At 41.5% G+C, this 14,899-nt stretch overlaps 1 protein-coding gene across 3 annotated transcripts in view; it reads left to right on the top strand.

Moving 5' to 3' along the window:
• Positions 1 to 518: 518 nt before the first annotated feature.
• LOC105565140 overlaps positions 519 to 14,899 on the top strand; it is a 21,816-nt gene continuing 7,435 nt past the window's right edge. The window contains exons 1-3 of one of the 3 annotated variants that reach the window (XM_012018091.1): positions 519 to 897; positions 12,333 to 12,380; positions 12,807 to 13,074. In XM_012018091.1, the coding sequence (XP_011873481.1) occupies positions 12,823 to 13,074 (252 nt within the window). In that variant the 5' untranslated portion in view covers positions 519 to 897; positions 12,333 to 12,380; positions 12,807 to 12,822. Of the gene's footprint in view, positions 898 to 5,624; positions 5,872 to 10,330; positions 10,509 to 12,332; positions 12,381 to 12,806; positions 13,075 to 14,899 lie in introns of those variants that run through there. The other 2 variants (XM_012018090.1, XM_012018092.1) reach the window with 2 other exon arrangements.

Below are 14,899 nucleotides of genomic sequence, written 5' to 3'. Positions count from 1 at the left end.
TTTCCTATACTTCTACACAATGGCGGGGGGGGGGGGGTTGAGAACTGTTTTGTCTCGATGCAAAAAGGAATTGGCGCTTCTTGCGCGCGACTCCTCCGAGTCCTCGAGGGAGGCCAAGTCCGTCGACAATGCAAACAAATTTCCGCGCGAGGGCAGACACGAGCAACGTACCTTTTCGCGCCGACGACGTCAGATTCGCCGAGATCATTTCTTACTCGTTCGTCGAGTACTCGACTCGCGGAGAGAAGAGAGAGAGAGAGAGCGAGAGAGCGAGAGAGAGAGAGCGCCGCGTCGCCGCGCTCGCCTCGAACGCGCCCTTTCGCTCGTAGGTGGACGCGCAGGCGCACAGACGGCGCGTTCGCGGCGGCCAATCGCAGCCGCAGGTAGTAGAGGGTGCTCGGATCGATGCGGCCGACGGCGGCCGAGCCGTCGAGCCGTCGTGCCGAGCGTGGTTCGCGTCGCCGACGACGTCGGGTCTGCTTTACGCGCGCGGCTCTCGCTCGGCGTGTGGGACCCGCTGCTGGCCCGACAGGCAGGGTTGCGTGCGTGCGTATCCGCGTCTACCTGCCTACTCGCTCGCCCGCTCGTCCTCCCTCGGGATCGGGGGATCCTCGCGGGGCTTAGCCTCCCTTCGGAGGCGCCAACCCTCGCCGTCGCGCGCGCACACGCACGCACGCACGCTCGCGGCGCCCGCGGCCGTCGAATGCGTCGCGACAGCGTGCCCCTCGCTGCACCTTTCTGTTTACCCGCCCGATGGTTGGCGACGCTCGAGATCGTCGTCGCGATATGAGCGCGGGGCGCACGGCCGCGGCCGCCGGTGGCAGCTGTCACGGGGATGTCGGAGTCGGGACACCGCGGCCAGGCGACGGGACATCGCGCGGACGTCGAGCGCTAGTCGTGAGTACCCCAGCTTCTTGATTCCGCCGCCGCCGCTTACCTCGTTGACTCGCGCTGCACCGCGAGGTCGGTGCACCGCGGCCGCACGCTCGATACTTAATTTTCGCCTACCGCTTTTTTCTCGCCCCGCGGGACGGGATCAACCCCCGGGGGCCCTCGCGAAGATGGATCGACTCGATCCGTCCTGCGAGTCGTCGGATCGCCGAGGCTTCTTCTACACGGCGCTTCCCCAGCTGGGCACGAAGGGCCGCCGGGAATCGCGCAATTTTCGTCAGGGCGAGAGACAGCGGCTCGGGAGAAACGCTCGTACCCTTTCGCGGCCGCGTTTTATTGCCTCTTTATTTTACTTTTTTTTAAGTGGGCCAGTTGCACCCCCAAGAAATCGGAGGCGCGCAGGGTCGCGCGTTCGGAAATATCGTCCGAGTGCCCTAGCCTATCATTTTATCTTTCTTTTTTTGCTCACCGAGTGGTAAACAAGGATAAAATGATACACCGTAAACAAATTATAGTGGGTAACGTTGGGGCCGTCTATTTGGTGTGTATTTACATACGAGGGGGAAACCGCTGACCAAAATCTTGCACACCAATGCCCAGCGGGCATTACTTTATCTTATTATCTTATTTTATCTTTATAATGCCCAAAAATTGCCTAGTGATGCCCAGTAATGCCCTCGGCGGTTTCCCCCTTGTTTACATACGTCAGTAAATTTACCCCCTGTAAGTAAAATCATTACCTCATATAATAAGTAAACTGCTCGCTTTCGATTGCGTAGATTTTACAATTTTTTGTAATTTTTCGTCACGTATAAACAAGTATTTACATTACAAAGAGTAAAGAAAATTGTTTTTTTTTTTTTGGTAAAAGCGCATACATTTATATATTTCCGTTACTAATAGTGTAATCGCTACGCTTGTTACGTATGTAATTTTACATACTTGCTTTACAGCGTACACTGGGACACACTCGAGTGACGTTTCCGAACGCAGCTTAGGATTTTACGTTCCGGTGATCGTGAAAGGGTTAAGTTCCGTCGGCCGGTCGGCAGTCGTGTACTTGTGTCTCGAATTTTCTTTCCTATAAAAAAAAAACGTATACCCACGAGAATTCGAAACGTTATGCGTACCGAATATGCGGCTTTCCTTTTCTCCCGGGGGGGGAAAACCGCCGAGGGCATTGTGGTGTACAGATTTGCGGCATTACTGGTCATTACTAGGCATCTTTCGGGCATTAGGCCTTGCTGGGGCATTATAAAGATAAAATAAGATGAAATAAGATAATAAGATAAAGTAATGCCCGCTGGGCATTGGTGTACAAGAATTTGGTCAGCGGTTTCCCCCTCGTTTCCTTCATTTCGTTATTTCAGTTTATCTAACTATGCAAAGTCCGCAAAGAGGACCCTCATATGAATTTCTCATTAAGGAAACTATGGGAATGCGCGCTGAGCGCCATAACTATTCGCTTTCCATATCCAGCGTTTTTAAAAGCACGCGACGTATTTTTGGATATACGTCCCTTTTAAATTCATCCCGTCGTCGCTTTCTTATTTAATTTCAGCCCGTTTTCTTGCCTCTCCTTGCTCCGCTTTCAGTATGCAATTAGCTTTTCTGTTATCGATTGTGCCTCTTCCATAAATCTAGATCGCGGCCTGTATATTTACTTTGCACAGACCGAGTTTCTTCAAGTTTTCGATACGGTCAATTGTAACGCCGATTAAGCTTTCGTTAACGTAGTCGTCTCACATCAAGCAATATCGACGAGACATTGAGTAAACATTCATATCCTTTCCAGCTGAAACATTTGTGAAGAACCACAAATGGAACGGCTGGAAATTATTAATTAAAAAAAATATATATAGTGTCCCACTTTCCGCGCATTATTTCCTAACGACAAAATTTTCGATAAATCTGGAATTTTTCTTTCGTGAAAGTATCGAGAAGGACTGTCTTTGAAAATTTCAGCATTACATATTTTGATCCTAAGACAAATTATATTCAAGATTAACTTCAATTTACTCTCTTCCAGTTTTATTCGCTTTTAAACTTTTTGTCTATTCTGCTTATAATGCGGAAACTGTGCTCTAACATTTTCTGTAAAAAAAAATGCATCTCTCGATGGATTAAAGAATTCGCCGTTAAAATAATAATCTGCGGTGTGGAATCAATTTTTCTCTCGTGAAAGTATATCGAGAGGAACTATATTTAAAAAATTTAGCATCATATTTTGATCATAAAACAAACTATATTCACGATTAACTTCAATTTATTCGACTCTTCCAGTTTTATTCGCTTTTAAACTTTTTTTGTCTATTCTGCTTATAATGCGGGAACTGTGCTCTAACATTTTCTGGAAAAAAAATTCATCTCTCGATGGATTAAAGAATTCGCCGTTAAAAAAATAATCTGCGATGTGGAATCAATTTTTTCTCTCGTGAAAGTATCGAAAGGGGCCACCTTCGAAAATTTCAGCATCATATATTTTGATCATAAAACAAACTATATTCACGATTAACTTCAATTTATTCGACTCTTCCAGTTTTATTCGCTTTTAAACTTTTTTTGTCTATTCTGCTTATAATGCGGAAACTGTGCTCTAACATTTTCTGTAAAAAAAAAATGCATCTCTCGATGGATTAAAGAATTCGCCGTTAAAATAATAATCTGCGGTGTGGAATCAATTTTTCTCTCGTGAAAGTATCGAGAGGAACTATCTTTGAAAAATTTAGCATCATATTTTGATCATAAAACAAACTATATTCACGATTAACTTCAATTTATTCGACTCTTCCAGTTTTATTTGCTTTTAAACTTTTTTTTTCCTATTCTGCTTATAATGCGGAAACTGTGCTCCAACATTTCCTGTGAAAAAAAATTCATCTCTCGATGGATTAAAGAATTCGCCGTTAAAAAAATAATCTGTAGAAAGTGGGACGCTCAGTAATGTCCCTCTGTCCGTTTAATACCATTTTATGTGTTTGATATATAAATTATATAAATTCTCGCCCATCTCACGCTTTTAACGTCAACAGAAAATATTGACTCGCAATCTTTACTAATGCAAGTTTATCTCGATCTTCATTACATGTAACAGGATATACGATACAAGTTTAAACCACGTGATACGAGCTTCATGGCGAGTTTCATAACGAGCGAAATAGCTTATGCGACAGGCGACGTTCGTGTATTTAATACGAAAAATTGCTGTCGAGTCCAGCGTTGCTTATCGCGTCACTCTTTACTTTGTTTATCATATTATTTATCGTAACACTTGGAACACTAGATTCCCATTTCCATACAATTATCTTTAACTGCGCCACTGCTTTAGTCTGATTTTCATTGCGTGTATCGCCGATTAAACGATTCGCCGATAAACGCGAATAAATACCACTGTAGCAATTATCGACAATGTACCCGGCAACATTCCGACCAACGTCAATTTGGCCGCTTTATTGTTCATTGATGTTACAAACTGTTTTCTTGCGCCTATTTGTACTACAAAGTGGAAATACAAATTCAATCGATACGTGTATATGGAACAGAAAGTCGTGCATTAAACGCGTATGTAATTACACATGGTTATACGCGGACGCGGTTAGGCAAATGATTTCGAGAAATTGTTCTCTTTCCGCGAATACAAAGTTTCTCCCACAACCAGTCGTCTTCCGATGTTTATCAGTTGCGGAGTCCAAGACCGATTGTGAAGTTAATCTGACTTACTTATTGTTCAACCCGAGCGAAGTTACGATATTCTACGAAAACCTTTTATTTTTCAACTAACAAGAAAAAAGATTCGCCCTGTCGCCAGCAGTAATTAACAACTTCAGTGTTTTTATTGGCCATATCTGGCATTTTTAATAGTAGAGAAAATTTATTGCGAAAATTATTACCGCAGCCAGGGTTTGAACCCGGACTTTCCTACTCTCTAGGCGGGCGTCTCGCCAATTCGACCACTGAGGCACTTTTATTTTTCATTTTATTATTATTTACAGTTGTTACCGTCGTCTTCGAAAATAGGCTAATTGGTGTAACGATCGGCCGGACGACAGTGCGTAACTTTTCATCGCACAGTAATCAACACTCGCGATGTTCTTCGCGATCGAGAGTAAACGATACTATTTTTCCCGATTGCTTACGAGAACCCATCAGGATTTAGCTTTAAGTCACCTGATCTAAAACTCTGCATCCTGATTGGCTCTCGTAAGGAATCCAGTAAGAAAACTTGTATTGTGTGCCGTTGTCTTAGGAGTCGTTAAAGTCTGGCCTTCTCCTATCTAACGATACGTGCAGCTGATAACTCGGGAACGAGGGACGGCGGAGGATAAATCATTTTCACCGCCATCGATACCCACCGGGACGTTTTAGTGACCGATTTTTCCCCGCTTTGTGTAATCCCGACGGGCGAGCACACGCTCGCCAGATAAAACGACCTCGAGATAAGAGGATTAAGTGTCGCCTACTCGCGCGCGACACATCCGCGAGCTGGAAACGCGCTTTCTTCTCACCCGTGCGCGCGTGTCACTTATGAAAAATCCCGTCTTTCTGTCCTTTTCAACGCGGATAACATCTACGTTGTCTCACGTAGGTGGAGATACGGGAATATCGCAGAGACGCATTGAAACGTCCTCGTCCGCAGTTGGTTTCGCGACTCGCGTGGCTGATAACGGATCGCTTATCTTTATATTTCCGCGTGATGCTATTACTGGCTGAGATTATAGGCTCGGCTCTCGTCGATCGATATCACGGCGGATTTCACGGCGATCGTTGCATGCAGAAACGAGATTGAGTGTGTAAAGTTCGCTAGGACCTCCTTCGGTGAATCTCGCGCGAGGGAAGACCTTGTTCTACTGTTTTCCGAGTGGAAAATTCTACTATCGTTATATCTCTTTTCGTTTATGTAATCAATAACGGGCTCTCTTGTGTACGGACGAAGCGCTGAGGAATCACCTGCAATTTTAAGGGACGCGGGCGTTATTGAAGGTTATTGATTCTTTTAATAATACGAACACGTGCACACACGAGAGTGGCATAATAGGCTTTTTCCAGCCGATCGATGTGCAATCAAAAGCGCACGAGGACACATTGAATATGCCAAGATAGAATAAATTAATAGAAATCCACACACCACGCGCGCAAACGTGACTCCGCGGAAGCGGGCAATTTGTAGGAAAAAATTAACACCGGACGAGAATTTATTTGTGGCAGTCGTGTGTTTTTTTTTTACGTAGATTTGTCATTTTAGAGAAATTTATACGATAAACCGCGGAATAATTACAGGGGAAGATATTAGACGGCTATTCGCCTTTACTTATATTTAGAGAAAAGTCCCCTGTTATGAGACGGGCTTCTAGTGTGACAGCGGGTTTTCAACGTCCAAATTTAATAACGAGCCTTCCTTCGCAACGATTGCACGATCTAACGATGATCGAGATCATCAAACTCCAATTATACAATGAAAAACTAACTCGGAAATAGGCAGTAGGAGTCAACACAAGACGTTAGGTGTGAAATATATAAAATTTAATACATTGAAATATAAATTATTACGTCACTCATTGTCTATTTCTGGTTCGTTCTTTTATCTAACAATGAATTTTCCACTAAAAAGATTTCACTTTAAGAGCAACAAATTCATGGTGGAACCAATAGACGATCCTCGTTAATTTAACAGAAACCCCCGCTATCTCATATTAGGAACTTGTCTCATAATAGGGGACTATCTTCTACGTACGTGTAAAAACGTGAAATGTGACTTGTGACGTAATATCCTGAGATTTCCTTACTTTATATTCATCCTCCATAGGTTTGCAAGGTTCGAGATTAATTAGTGGTGTTACATTGTTCATTTGGTTACATTTTCTTATTGGAAATCAATTCATTTGATTCGCAATACTGGCGGCTTTTGTTCTTCCCCCCCCCCCCCCCACTGCCTTTCCGCATAATTCTTTAATTATATAACCTCGACTATCATAGTTCGTTTCCGTGGAAGTTTACCCGGTCAGTTAAATTTGCAATTAAACTGCCGGTGGCTGCCATTGAAAGAACCGTCTGTACCGTCGTGCAATTAGCGATGACAACGATTTCATCGTCGGTGCGCGCAGGGACACTTTATGTTCCCACTACGAGATAAATCATCCTCACTTCTGTGCCTGCCTTAATGAATCGTCCATTTTCAGCGCCGCTAAATATCGAGATTCCGAGCAGAGATGCGAGAATCAAATCGATTTGCGTAATAAAAAATTGTTGACAACTCGTTTTAAATTGAGAGTGCTGAATGTGGAAGCAATCATCCACGCGGGCGATTTATTTTCTACGGCTAATAATTGAGCATGTGTGCTCCGCATGTTTGTCATTTGAGTTTAAAAATTCATTTATTTCAAAATGTCTCTTTTAAACGATTTTACATATAATCCCGTTTGATATTTTTCAATACTGTTATTGCAATTAGGCGCAAAACGAAAGAGACCATTTTTACAAAATTAATAGTATTGGGAAAAGTTATAACGAATTTCGTACATTCGTGGCGAAGGCTCTCGGAGTTGTTTTTTTTTGTCATTCTGTGCAGTCTCTTTTAGTTTTAAATTATTCACGCGCGTGTACTTCTCCGCGGTTTTGATTCTCATTACAAACCCGCGTACACTGAAAACAGTTTAAAAATATTTTACTTTTTTTCCCCGAAACATTTTATTCTCTCAAGCAACAGGATAAGATATCGGTTGTTTTCGTCTTGATATACTTACTGATATTTTATCGCAACCGTGTTACTTTGTGTTATTCTTCGTTATCTTTCTTTGTTCTTAAAACGGAAACTACGAATATAGACGCAAAATCGTTGGAAGAATAAAAGTACGTTCCGAGAATGTCGCGTGACACAGTTTCTTCCCGGTAGTAGAAGAGTGTGCAAATTTTCCTACATTTTTAGCATTAACCTTCCGAGATTTCTTTCAAGATAATCGCTTCCGATAGGTCCTTTTGAGACGGCGGGATGGTAGGAGCGCTAGTTTGCAATCTTGGACGGTGTCTTGTGTTACCTACAGGTCACGACGTCAGAAAGCGGAGGAAATTTTCCGATGTTGGAGCACATTATGGCCTAGTAAAGGAATCGATCGGTGCAACAGGCGGAAGGAAATAATATCCGTTGCGGTCAAACTGACCGGATTGCCCTCAGGGCCTTCCGTACTAATTTCCGTGCGATATAAACCGAGAAATATGCGCCGAGAGGAGGAGGGCGGGGATGGTGGGGTAAAGGAGCACGACTGTTGATTACAATAACGTTCAAGGCAAACGTTCGCCCGCACTTTATTCACTCGTGATTATTTTATCGGTGGCGAGTGTGGCGCGGAGAAATGTGCGCTGCTCAGTAAACAAATGAACGAAAAGATCCGAGTTCAAGTCCACGGACACCGCTGGGTTTTTACGAATCGCCCGAAGGGAAGTGGCGCAACCACCGAGAGTATCCTGCCACACTGGATAGTGGGCCTGGGTGGCTCAGTTGGAAGAGCATTCGCCCGGACAATGCGGAAGGTCCCAGGTTCGCAATCCCGGTCCAGTCCTAATCCGGTATTTTTCTCGCCGAAAATTAATAAGTGCCTACCTCCCCGAAGTTACACCCCTGCTTATCGCTATGGATTACTGCCCCCCTTTAGAGGTCTAGCCCCTCCAGATGGGAGGTTCCCTTCGGCAAGGTTAGCAGCCTACCGAAGATGAAGTAAACCCAAATACTCTAAGTACCAGAACGAACTGGATAAAACAGTTTAAGCCTAACGCACGAGGGGGAAGAAGAAGGTTATTTTGTTGCTTTGGCCACGAGGCCGTGAATAATTACGTTCGAGTGAGAGCTCTTTGAAGAGCTCGATGGCGCTTGGTTTCTTAATAAATTGTTTTATACACATGAAACGAACGCTAATTTAACAAATAACTTGTACCTTGATTGGATATAAAGAATGCAAATTCCTATTACCCAAAAAATCAGGTGTCCGATACTTTTCCACTCTGATTTCTTCCTCACGGGGAACGTACATACATGGCGCAAGAACGAGAAAATAAAGGGAGCTCTTAACGAAAAGTGTTGGAAAATTTCACGCTTTCGATGCGACGCTCCTCTCGCGAGCTCGGCATCTTCGAGATCGTAATTTCGCGTCGTTCTTCAACGTTGCTCGTGATTAAATACGTAGGAAAGGTCCGTTGTTCATTCGCGCCCTGGCGTAATATTATCCGCCGGCAGCAGCGTTAAACGGCGTTGCTAATTTATTGCGATACTTCTCTCTGCCCGGAGTCTCGGTTTTAGGTCGCCTTCTTCATTTATGCAAAACCAGTGTAGCAGCGGAGGTCTCGAAACGACGAGAGCCCCGGATGCTTGTTCCTTCGGCGCTTGTAAAAAGAGAGTGCGGATGAAGTAGTGAAAAGCGAGTCAGTCGTGAGTTGAAGCAGTCGAAAGTTAGTACCGGCTCGTTACGGCTGACTGTACGAGGATTTATCCACTGCGGCTTTCTGCTGACGAATTATTATGCCATCGTAATATCACGTAACGGATGCGGTCTCTCACGCGTCATTTCGCACGCTCTGTCAAGCTATGCGTACTGTCATGTTATAATATCAAAAAAGCAAACGTGTGTGTGTGTGTGTTGTATAAATTCTAATATATACTAAATATTGAATTGGTCCGTATTAAAGACAGGATTAGTGTGTAATATATTATGCAATAATATGTGACAATAGTTTTGTAATATTGTTCGTCAAAATGAGAAAAATCTCATTTTGACGAAAATCTGTATTCTATTAATTTCTGAAAAAAATCATAAAAAACAGATGTACATGTTTATATCGAAGAGTACACGAAGAGAATTTTCTCCTGGAAATCGTGAGACAACGCGGCATTTCGAAGAATTTGATGAGAGTGTTTTGAAATTTTACCGTACATTTCACTAGTAAGTATACTTACAATTAGTGTATATTTTGCTAGTAAAATGTACGATAAAATTTCAGAAAATTTTCATAAAGTTGTTCGAAATGCCATGTTGTTCCACAATTACATGATTTTCTGGGTAAAAATTTTAAGAGAAAATTCTCTCCGTGCATCCATTTTAACGTCAAATCTAAAAGAAAGAAATGAGATAGAATTATTTGCATTTTTTTAACTTATTAGTGTTTACATTACTAGCATAATTATTCAGAATCGGATCTTGGCGGAAAATAGCATTTTATTCACCGCAACTTTTTTTCATTTCTAACGCTACGCTTGATAAGTAAAGTCCAAATAAAAAGTCTGTTGGAGATTTAAAGGAGAAACGTTTAAATGACAATAGTAAAGCGAAGTTACATTCGTTCGTAGCTTTCCAAGTCACGGCTAGTTTCTATTTTTCGTATAAACTGCCAAGATTTGAAAATATGTTTTGCTAGATCCGAGACATCTTGTGTACATAGCACCGGATTTGACTGCATTGCTCTTTTATAAAGTGCCCCGTGTAAACGGCGAAACCTGTCCCCGGAAGATAAATTGCAACGTAAATCTTCAGTGGCAAGTCTTCGCGCAAAGAGTGTATTTCTTTCTATAAAACGCTCGCCGGGAAACAAAATCGCCCAGGAATGATAACGATCTGATTATGACGGGAACTAATGTAGGTTTAGTTTATTAATGCCTAACCAGATCTGCGATTATAATTTTCGTGATGGAGAACGTCCCGACGTTTCGACGAAGACAGTGAGAGTAATTTCGCGAGTTCAAATTATATTACCGAAAAATCATCATTAACATCATAGAGTCAGAACAAATAATACTCGTATATTTGATAGTTTCATCCTTTGACTATATAAGCATTTTGTTTAGAACAATTTACAAGAGCTGTTTAAACCTTTGACTTGTTTATTCATGCATTCACGTATGTGCACATATGTACTATACGTGAGCAAGATATGTCACTGAAGTACATGTGTGGCACTCGACTTTTCCAAAATTAATTTTTTTTTAAGTAAAATGGTAGCATTTCGTTTGTTGTTGTTTGTAGTAAAAATAATTTTATTTGTAGTTTTATATTATAGTTTATAAGTTATAAAAATTTTTTTTAAATGACTCGCACCCGACTTTAAGATTTTACAAATCCACTTGCGCGATTCTCTTTAGAATCGTTTGCAGTTGATTGTAGTGCTCTCCGTTTCATTTGTAGTCGAATGAAAATTGAAGTACCGGGTTGATTACATGTTAGAGTAGGAAAGGTGGAGGTAACTGGCAGTCCTTAGTTATATAGTCAACGGTTTCATTAATGTGGCGATGTATAATATTATTAAACATAATAAATGTGTAAAAACAATAGCTTCACAATTAACAGTTTTATTGTGCGAAATTAATTAATTTTGCTGTGCTTTGATGAAACATCGGCACAGCTGTTTCCTTTCTCTTCTCAATAAAGGCGTTCTGTCGCACGCGACCCAGTCATTAGGATTGTTGATTGTCGCAAGTTCAGATAATTCATGCTACGATGTCCCTTTGGGCGCGGAATTGCATTAACATGACTTTTAACGTCCGGTCAGATACGCATGTTAAAATATGCTCGACTTGGCCGATACCGCGTTTTCATGCCAAACGCGGTACGAAATTGGCTGTAGCGTAAAAATAGTCTCAAGTTCAACAGTTATCAAGCGCAAATTATCGTTATCTCCTAGCGATTGCATTATTCTGCAATACCTTTCGACTAGTGACAATACCTTAAACAAACTTATATTCGAATTTTACTTTAATACGAGGATTCAATTGGCTCGATTCGATTATAAATTATTAAACAAAGGGACAATTTTTAAAAAAATCGACCAGACGTGCAAAAAAGTGATCTTTATTTAAGTCACAACCAGTTTTATTCGAGATCCACTAACGTACGGTTGCTAGTAAAATGCTAGTAAAAATCCACTGATTACCGAGGACATATGTGACATTATGAATTTGCTGCCACAGACTCATGAACTCATTCTGTATCGCCATAAATTAATTTGTTCAGTCAACATTAGATTGTACTTGACAAGGACCCAATAAAGAGGTCGAAACGTTGTGACTTAAATAAAGATCACTTTGTGCCAGTCTGGTCGACTTTTACAAAAATTTTCCCTTTGTTTAATTACCACTGGCGACAATAAGCTTCGCTCAATTTGATAAATCATTAGCCATCGTTTTTCAACAATCGTGAAATAAATAGCCAAGTAATCTTTTATCTTACGGCTATTGATTTTATATTTAATATCAACAATTTTATCGGATTTAATTTTAATTATTGATAACCTCATTCGTTTCGTTTCACGATTAATGCGTATTGCGGATAATGAAATAGTAAATTATTTATATAGAGATATTCTGTGGAATAATATGAATTCAAATGGCGGCGAATCTGAACGTAAAACGTGAAACATTTTATTCGGAATAGAAATGAATTAATGATTTCCGTAATTATTTCCAGGAGCAACTATCTCCATGCTTAGCAGCGATTTTCTCGGAACCACTTTAAGTAAGTAACCGACAATATAAATTTAAATATAATTAAAATTTTCCCAGTTAAGCCTTTCGCTGAAAATTACTTTCGCCTCGTCCTTCTTTCATCTCTATCTGTTTCAAATTATTACAAACAGAGGATTCGACATCAGTCTGTCGATACGGAGGAAGGTTGCAGAAAGTTATTTCGTATAAAATAATAGAAAATCCAAAGTATTTTTACTCGAGTTTCACTCTTGTGTCTCGCCAGCTGTTCGTGCCAAGTCGCTTTTTATTATAATATGGGCTTATTGTTTTTATTAATGTTCTACACAAGTTACAGCGCGTGGCTTGGTTTGCTCTTGGTAAAGTGTAGCTCTCGTACCGTTAATGTTGTTAAAAAATCTGCCGTGTTTCGGATGAGAATGGGCGCGAGTGACTACCCGCGAAGTGTCGCTTATAGAATCACCCCCTCGAGCATGGGCTCGAGCAGAAGATCCGGCTCCGGCGGGAGCCGAGCGAACGCTGGCGTTCTCAAGGAGCGTGCCAACATGTCGTTCATGCTGGTCGTCATGTTCTTCGCCGTGTTCGGCCTGATCGTCCTCACGGAAATATTCCTGATCGACGAGAGGCGCGGCGTGAGCATCGGCGGCACGGGGGTACTCGGGGGTCACAGAGGCGGTCATCGATTGCCAGCTGCGCCCGATCGTCCAGATTACGGAGAAGTAGGAGTAAGTAGAGATCCGGAGAGAGAGAGCGACTATTCCTCGCTATCTCCACGATTTTACGTAATTTCCTACTGACTGATTCTGTTACGGCACGCGGGCTTCAATCGCTCCTCCCGATAAATTCTAATCTTTGCATCTGCATATCACTCTCTGATAACTTTCCTCATCACTTACGAACACGCATGTTTCAAATTGCACGATAGTCTGAACAATCGCATTCCTCCTTTTCGTGAAATTCATGCGACGTGGACGTAGTATAAACGGATTCACCAGGCGCTCTGTGAACTGGTGAAGCCAGAATAACCGAGTGAGACAGGGACTAAAGGGACCTCATTGCTATGTTCGAGTGTGTTCTTTGACACGTGGACAATTTTGATCACTTTCCAGATAGAACACGGTACTATTCTTTCTAAAAGAAGAACGTTTACGTTCACGTTTTCGTCATTATAGTAGTCGCAAATTCTGATTATAAGAAAAAATTAGTTTCAGGCTACTCACCTGTGAAAATGTAAATGAAAATGTTTTTCTCTGGGCGAGTATTAAATCGAGAACGTAAACGGATATGTAAATGAAAATATCCTTCTTGTGTACTTACCTATAAAATAGAAAAGTGGAAATGTTCTATCTCCAGCTGTCAAAATTGTCCATGTGTCAAAGAATACACTTAAACATAGCAATGAAGTCCCTTTATTCTCTGTCTCACTGGCTTCACCAGTTGACAGAGTGCACGGTAGGTCCGTTTATACTACGTCCATGTCGTGTGAATTTCATTGACATTAAATTAATACGAATACAATAGGATTTTTTTACAGTATAATACACACTAAAATAGCTGTTGTCATTCTCATTTCTTTTTATCTCTTTGATTACCACAGCCAACGACACACGATACTATTTTTCTTACTGGATTGCTTACGAGAGCTAATCAGGATTTAAGCCAACGGCACACACTATTTTTTCTACCGGATTGCTTGCGAGAGCCAATAAGGATGCAGGGTTTTCGATCGGGTGACTTGAGGCTAAATCCTGATTGGCTCTCGTAAGGAATCCAGTAGGAAAAATAGTACCGTGTGCCGTTGGCTTTAGCTTTAAGTCACCTGATGTAAAGCCAACGGCACACGATACTACATTTCCTACTGGATTGCTTACGAGAGCCAATCAGGATTTAGCTTTAAGTCACCTGATCTAAAACTCTGAATCCTTATTGGATCTCGTAAGCAATCCAGTAAGAAAAATAGTATCGTGTGCCGTTGGCTTAAAACTCTGCATCCTTATTGGCTCTCGTAAGCAATCCAGTAAGAAAAATAGTATCGTGTGCCGTTGACTTACCATTACATTGTTCGTTTCAATTTTATGATAACTTTTCCGGACGGACTCAAGAATGATTTTTAAAGTTATAATTTTCAATTTTATGTTTAATAAACGTTTTTGCGAGTTCCCTGTAATTTTATGTAAACTACAAGTACATAGTGTTTTATATATGTACATGCTGTATTTTTAATCTCTATATCTTTATTTGTTTCTCAAGTTTTAATTTATTTACACACTCTTAGTAATCCTCGAGACATTTTCTTTTATTACAAGTTAAGGGACGCGGATTCTAGAATGAGGAATGGAGCTGTTGACTTTATACGTTTCTCTTTCTTCGCGAGAGAACATGAACAAGACAAATACAAAGCAACGGTAGTAAAGCGAAAAAAAGAGCTCGAGTGAGAAGACCGAAAACTTTACTTAGCACGTACAACATCGATTTCTCGAGCGTACGCCTAGTTCCCCTTTCCCTCTCCTCTCCTTCCTTCTCTTCCTTCGTCGATATCTGTACCCCCTA

Source organism: Vollenhovia emeryi, unplaced genomic scaffold (genome assembly GCF_000949405.1).
Source record: "Vollenhovia emeryi isolate VEMERY1.0 unplaced genomic scaffold, V.emery_V1.0 DF939155.1, whole genome shotgun sequence".
Taxonomy (NCBI): Eukaryota; Metazoa; Arthropoda; class Insecta; order Hymenoptera; family Formicidae; genus Vollenhovia; species Vollenhovia emeryi.
Note: the sequence above shows the minus strand (reverse complement) of the source record. Positions and strands in the feature narration are given on the sequence as shown.